The sequence below is a fragment of the Xyrauchen texanus genome, chromosome 3, assembly GCF_025860055.1.
Source record: "Xyrauchen texanus isolate HMW12.3.18 chromosome 3, RBS_HiC_50CHRs, whole genome shotgun sequence".
Classification (NCBI taxonomy): Eukaryota; Metazoa; Chordata; class Actinopteri; order Cypriniformes; family Catostomidae; genus Xyrauchen; species Xyrauchen texanus.
Window position 1 is genome coordinate 28,652,387 of NC_068278.1, and position 7,753 is coordinate 28,660,139.

Below are 7,753 nucleotides of genomic sequence, written 5' to 3' on the forward strand. Positions count from 1 at the left end.
TCACAATTTCTTTCCATAAGCGCAAAATCTATACATTATACATTGGCCACCAGTATATGTGTGTGTATATATATTAGTACTATTATGTACTAACATTAAAATACATACAATACAATGTACTTATTGTGTAACAACATGTTGTTCTGCAAAATTCTCAAGATTCACATTTGTTGAGGTTTACAAGTAAGGTTAGAGTTGGTGTTTTATGGTAAGGGTTGGGGTAGGGTTAGGTTTAGGATTTAGGGTAAGATTAACAGTGTAAGTACAGATGTAATTAGATGCTAGTACTTTAAATGTAAATACAATGCAACAACACTTGTATACATAAGTGTATTGTATTAAATGTTTAAGTACAATATATGGTAATTAAAGACACCTAGTATAAAGTAGGTCTAATATTTCTATAGGTGGCATTTCAAACATTGCTTATTAATACCTAATGTTTCTGGAAACACTTTCCACAGTTGTATGAATTAGAAACTTCCTTCAAATCATATTGAATGACAATTCTGTATCCTTTTTTCAATTTAATTCTGAATGGTGCACAACCCTGCTATACAGTATACTTTGATCTTTTAATATTGCAAAATTACACTATTTATTTCACAGATGTCATTGTGACTAGCTTGATATTGTCTGTTTTAGACCACCTGTGAAATGTATCGACTTTGAGCTGATCTTTACTAACTAACCTCACGTCTTGTTCTTAAAGAGGGTCCTGATGCTCCAGACGATGATAGCAGTGAATCTGAGGCAGAGGAAACTAGCCTGTGTCAGGACTCCAAACCTCACACCTCAAAAAGCCAGCCCAGCAGCACCGTCCACAGACCTAAACCCTGCAGTGGAGCCTCCTGGTTGGTGAACAGCAGCTCTGATGACTCCCGCCGCTGGTCGGACACACTCAGCATTGACGAGAAGGATGGCTTTGTTTTCGTTAACTACTCAGAAGGCCAGATTAGACCAGGAATGCCCTTGCACCCACATTCCCACCCCCACTCAGCACCCCCACATGGGCCAGTGCCACAACCCCTTCAGCCCAGTACGTTGGAGGCGAGGTCCTACAACAAACTCAGACCAGGTACTGTAGATTTAAACCAGTTTTTGTATTTCCACAAAATTGACCACTATGTGGACAAAAGTATGTGGACACCATATGCACTTTAAACATTTAATTTCAAAACCATTGGCATCAATTCCCCCTTTGCTGCCACTCTTCTTTGAAGGCTTTCTACTATATTTTATGTAGTAACATGGCTGTAGGGATTTGCTCTTATTCAGACACATGCGTTGCTCAGCAACTCAACGGTTGATAAAGTTTTGACTTTGTTTGGTAGTAACTGTTTTACTGTAACTGTGAGTGGAGTGGATTTTATTTTAGTCTGTATTGTCTAAAATGTAAATTAATCAAAATTGACTTTTATAGAACTGTTGTATTAAAGCAATATAAAAAAAAAATCATGCTGTTGTACTAACAATCAACGTGGCCATTTACAGGTGCATGACAGACGTGCTGATGTTCAGTAAAAGTGCACACTTGCTCATGCGATATTGTGTAATTTCGATATCCTCCATGTAGCATTATCATCTTCATTCAAGTGTTGTTCTCTTGTGATGGAGAATTCTTATATTGTTTTTAATGTGAGCAACTGGCATGTTTGTCACCGTTTGCTTTGTCTTCTGTACCAGGCTACAGATGGGAGAGACAGCTGGTGTTCCGGAGCAAACTCACCATGCACACAGCGTTTGACCGCAAGGACAACATGCATCCTGCAGAAATCACTGCACTTTCCATTTCAAAGTCAGTTCTCTCTCTCTCTCTCTCTCTCTCTCTCTCTCTCTCTCTCTCTCTCTCTCTCTCTCTCTCTCTCTTTCTCTGTGTGTGTGCGTGCATGGTGGAATGAAAAAGAGAAGAGAAACTGAGGATCTAAGTGTGATTCAATATTAAGATAACAGTGTTTGATAAGGGGAAATCAAAGGAATTGTCTCTAAAAAGTATATTTGCCCTAATAACAAGCTGTTCTGTTCTCAGAGACCACAGTAAGATCCTAGTTGGTGATGGCCGTGGCCGAGTGTTCAGCTGGTCTGTCAGTGATCAGCCAGGACGCTCTACTGCAGATCACTGGGTGAAGGACGAGCAGGTGGACAGCTGCTCTGGATGCACTGTACGCTTCTCCCTCACTGAAAGACGCCACCATTGCAGAAACTGTGGACAAGTCTTCTGCCAGAAGTAAGACACAGATATTATATAATAATATATATATATATATATATATATATATATATATATATATATATATATATATATATATATATATATGCATACAGTACTGTGCAATAGTGTTAGTTATGTTTTCACTTGTGAAAAATGTTGCATAGTGTGGATGTCTTCAATGATAATTCCATAAATAATTTTAATTTATCAATTAACATCATTCAAAGTCCAGAAGATAAAAAAGCTAAATCAATATTTGACCACCTTTGCCTTCAAAACAGCAGCAATTCTACTAGGTACTGTTCACCTGGACACAGTTTTTCTTGGTTGTTGGCAGACAGGATGTTCCAAGCTTCTTTCTTTCCAAGAAATTTAGGCTGTCTCAATTGCTACTGTCTCTTCTTTCAGTGGGGGACTCTGTGGGGGTCATGACATCTGTTGCAGGGCTCCCTGTTCTTCTATTCTATTTGCAAAAGGAATGTTTGGGAGTCTAAAATTAAAATGTCCTATTGCCACACTAAAGCTGAAGATATAAATAACCATCTTATGACAAATGTTTTTGTGAAACATCTTAAGTGCCTAAAGGCTGATTTATAATTCTGCGTCGAACATACGGCATAGGCTTCTCGTAGTGGCCAACACGTTGATTTGCATTTATAGATCTGTTTTGGTGTGTCTGTGTCATTTTGTGAGTATGCAGCCAAAATGCTATTGTATTGAGACAAAAATGCCTTTATTTCTGAAATAACTGCATATTTCATAAATAAACAAAGTTCAATGCAATGGTATTCGTGGATTCAAAATAATTTATGAAATTATTGAAGAATTTAAAAAGAGTATAATATAATTATGTAGTATTTATGTACATATTATTTATTATACATGTTGGCTGCCATGCAGAGAGACAATAAATCAGGCCTACATGGTATGCTTGCTTTTGAGTCACTAAAATAATAAATAAATAATATGGAATTTTACTATACTTGCTTGACCAACACACAATGGGTGTCGTTTTAAAGCTTAAAAACATAACTATGCATTTATGCAAAATAACCAACTCTTAACAGGAACTTCTTTAATCTGCTGACAAATTAGAAGAGTTCAGTTTTCATAACTAATTAAATTTACTGTACACCATACTGTCAATCATTTGGTCAAAACATCATACATGTCGGAAAGTTCTGGATTAGAATATGACAAGTATTGTTTCACTCACATACCTGATATTTATATATAAAGTTTATTAGATGTAAACAGATGTGTCTTTTGTTGCGTTGTTCTGTTCATATAAAACAGAATAGCAGATGCTCACAAAAAAATGAAATGGTTCTAATCGCAATGTGACACTATCACTGATCATTTATTATCATGCTGTTGGCGGTCTCCGGTGACACAGCTGACCAGTCACAGCTGTTGTCGTCTGAATCGATGCGTTACATTTTTGAAGAGGTGCACGTCAGGTTACACCATAGGTTCGACGCAGAAGTGTACATCGCCCTTAAGACTCTTGCCCAGTACTGTCTGTGTGTGTGTGTGTGTGTGTGTGTGTGTGTGTGTGTGTGTGTGTGTGTGTATATATATATATATATATATATATATATATATATATATATATATATATATATATATATATTTATATATTGCTCTTAATTATTTATTTGGCTAGATATTGCTCTTTGTAAGGGTTTGTGTGGAGAAAAAAAAGTCATCATGATAACATAAGTGTGTTTGTTAAGGGATTTATTAAAAACAATTTTTTACACATATTTCAAATCTATTCATTCCAAAGTGTAATCTCTATAAAAGGATGTACTTTTTTTTTTTTCTTTTTTCTTTTTTTTCCCAGTAATCATAAATGACTAGAAAGGTCATGGAAATACATTGGTCAAAGAGGGGAAAAGGACTGCCCTTGTTTCTTTGATTAAAAAAATAATAATATATGCATTAAATGGCTTGATACCTAAAGTAACATTTCAGTGACTAATTGGCTTTATTTTCAGTGTTAAGAAGTCAAAATCTGTTGCTGTTCCCTCAGGTGCAGTCGCTTTGAATCGGAGATCAAGCGGCTGAAAATCTCCTCTCCTGTGCGTGTGTGTCAGAACTGTTACTACAACCTGCAGCATGAGCGGGGCTCTGAAGAAAGCCCTAAAAATTAGATCTCTCTCACCCACATCACTTCACACTCCAAACCTATACCTCTCTAAAAAGAAAAAAGAAAAAAAACATTTCACCGCACCCCGTGGAAAACCCATTTGCATAGCACTGACGTAGACCAAAATGGGATCACTAATCCTCATAATTTCATATATTATGGAAGTGTGACCATAAAAGAGAGATGATTGTGGGTTTACTTTTTCCATTTATGCAGTTTCTTTTGCAGTATGCTCAAGTCATCTCCACATTGGCATCATCCAAAAAGTTTGCAACGTTTAGATTTGAGAAAAAGCAATGCGTATAAAACACTTCCTCATGAAATGAGATGACATTTGTTTATATTGTAAATACTTACAATGGCCTTTTAACTAAAAACAGTGAAACAAAAGTCATTATTAAGAGATAAAAGAACAAAAATTAAAACACAACACATTGTGTGTGCGTGTAGTCAATGTCACAAGTCACAGCATCCCAGCGGGAATAATATTGGGGACTATGAATGTTGATAATAAATGTTTGTGGGTTCTAGTTATGCGAATGCTTAATTATTTTGTTTAATTGTTTTGTACCTTGTATGGAAGTGTTGCCCACAGTATCAGCTTGTTGCCATAGAACAGAAGACAACTTTGAAAATTGGTTTTAATGTATAATTTTGTTGCCAAGCTGCCTTGATCTGTAACTATTATCATATATTTTTACAATAGTATAGGCAACGATAGTATGTACATTTTGAATTTAGAGTAAACACAGCTGGTTTTTATCACTTTTAATCATTTTTAAAGACAGGATTCAGATGGATGCTTATAAATCATTTTTATTATTAGTAGTATTATTATGCATTTCAAAGACAAAAGTTTTTATAGTCAATTGAAAGACTTCAATACAGTATAAGACATGTTTCAGTAAGTGAACACTCTGTGCTTCTACTGACTATACACTTTAGTAAATCGTTCTCTGTACATTTTTGGTTGTGTGGGACTACTCATGAATATGACTAAATATGAATAAAGAGCTTTAATGTTACTCTTACTCTAAACCAGCTCTTAAAAGTTAATGGTTTTGTTTTTTAGTAACAACATCCATTTAATTCTTATTCTTAAAGTCTCACAAAGAAATGTTGAGTTTTAATCGTTTGCAATGTTGCACCAGTATAAATGTTTGTCTGTAGATAATGAAAGCAATAGTTACTGATGTTTTCACTCCATGTGTATGTCAGAAAAGATTGTAGCTTGAAAGTTATTGTGTGTAGTAGAAAAAGGGATATAACACTTTTTAATGTACAATGAAAGACTGGAAGCCTAGTATCGCCATACCTTACATTAAACTATAAAAGAGAAAGTTTGTTGTTTTCATCTATCCATTTGTCAGTGATACTGTGGGCAATACCCTATTAAAAGTGCTGCTTTTGATTAATAGAGAGAATTGTTTTCTCTTTCTGTCTTTAAAGTCTGACACTTGCATCCTTTTAAAAAGATGAAACATTTGTTTCACATGGAGTTGTTTTTATTCATTGTTGTATTATTTCCGTCATTTGCTATACAGACTAATATGCACTCGTTATAGTTTAATTATTATACATTTATGTACTGTAATTGCAATCATAGCACCAAGCTGTTGGGATTTTGCTGTCAACAAGCAGCTTAAAGATCAAATGGCTATATCAATCTGATATGATTTGTGCACCTTGACGTGTAGAAGGGAAAGAAAGACATAGAGTAATCATTGTTTTATCAGATGCATTTTTATGTTGTGAGCTATAATTTTAAAAGGGTGCATTTCTTTACAGTAAGATGAACTGTACAAAGTATTTATGCAATTATAAGGTTTTTTTATGATTATGTTTTTGTAATTTCTCAGCAAGTTTGTTTACTTGTTGCATGTCTAACACAGCTGACTTTCTGTGTCAGTGTATTGTACATGTATTGGCATTGTGTTTTCATTGTTTTCTCTTTTGACTCATTTTTACAGCATTATCTAATAAGTTGATTCTGAAGCCCTGAAGGTTTTGTGTACAGTTTAGGCAGATAATACTGAAGATGTGTCCCACAAATCTGGGTTGACTTTTATACTCTCTTTATGGATGTTAAGGACTGATCCCAGACTGATTAAATACGCACAGATTGTCCCTTTTTAGGTGGTCTCGTGATAGACTGCATTACTACAGTATCTAGTATGCAAAACTGTGGTAGCTGAATGTTCATTGTATATTTGTGTTGGAAAACAATAACATGAAACCATCCCAGAGAGTAACCCCTATACCTTTTATTATGACGCAATAGATATGGTACTTATACTTTTTAACTTGATTTCAATTAAATACTTGCTGTTTACCACCACCAGTGTTTTCTGCTCGTATGTGTTATTTTCATCTTTAGTTGCAATATAGTACACAGATATCAAATTTGAAATACCAGGAACTTGCTCTTGCTTTTTGACTCATGTGTAAGATTTTTAAGATAGTAAATGGATCACCATTGAAATCATGACAATGTTATTTCACACTTCTTAAATTGACAAAACTACATCATACCACTTGGATACAAGGTATGTTTAATGAATGTAATGTTCATACTAAAACAGACTCTTTTAAAAACGCATGAGTAAATGCACACCTTCAATTTAAAGGTGCAAGTTATGGCAAAAATATTAAAAGGGAAAAATATACTCAAAATGTAAGCTTATTTTTTGACCAGTATTTTGGCTATAAGCCTTTAAATAGGTACTCTAAAACAGAATAAAATCTTATTAAAATCGTATTTGTTGTGTTATAATCTCATTCAATGTTTGTCCTGATAGGCCTACGTGTACTTAAAGATTTTTTTGTGTGTGTGCATAAAATAAATGTGTCTTTAGCCTTTCTGCAACAAAGCCTGATATTACACCTCTCTGATGATACCACTGAGGTGTTTGATTACTTGTTTCCAAGAACACCACTGAACAGTCATTTGTTTGAGAAACAATCCATTCTAGTGGAACATGAATCCACGAGTCTTCTTGCAACATGCAGGTTTAAATTTAGGTATCCACTAAACCACTCAGTCATCTTGAGAAAGCTATTGAGAGACAGTGTAGCAATCTGTTGACAAAGTGACACGACAGAGGTCACAGGTCTGTGTACAAAAAAAAGGTTACACTTTATCCCTCCCTCCTTTCCTTAAAAAAATAAAAAATAAATCAAGGTAACAGTGAGGCACTTACAATGGAAGTCAATGGGTCCAATTTTTGGAGGGTTTAATTAAGGCAGAAATGTGAAGCTTTTAATTTTATCAAAGTACTTAAATTAAAATTATTTTCGTTAAAACTTGTGTGTTATTTGAGCTGTAAAATTGTTTAAATCGTCGTTTCGGAGGGATTACAGCATTTACACCATTATGTCGTCATGGCACG

General features: G+C 34.7%; 1 protein-coding gene across 1 annotated transcript in view; it reads left to right on the forward strand.

The window, feature by feature from the left end:
- Positions 1-7,038, forward strand: part of LOC127622645 (WD repeat and FYVE domain-containing protein 3-like) — a 102,518-nt gene extending 95,480 nt beyond the window's left edge. Inside the window, exons 60-63 of the mRNA XM_052096665.1 lie at positions 713-1,078; positions 1,687-1,798; positions 2,030-2,227; positions 4,248-7,038. Of these exons, the coding sequence (XP_051952625.1) occupies positions 713-1,078; positions 1,687-1,798; positions 2,030-2,227; positions 4,248-4,368 (797 nt within the window). The 3' untranslated portion in view covers positions 4,369-7,038. The remainder of the gene's footprint in view (positions 1-712; positions 1,079-1,686; positions 1,799-2,029; positions 2,228-4,247) is intronic.
- The last annotated feature ends 715 nt before the right edge of the window (positions 7,039-7,753 follow it).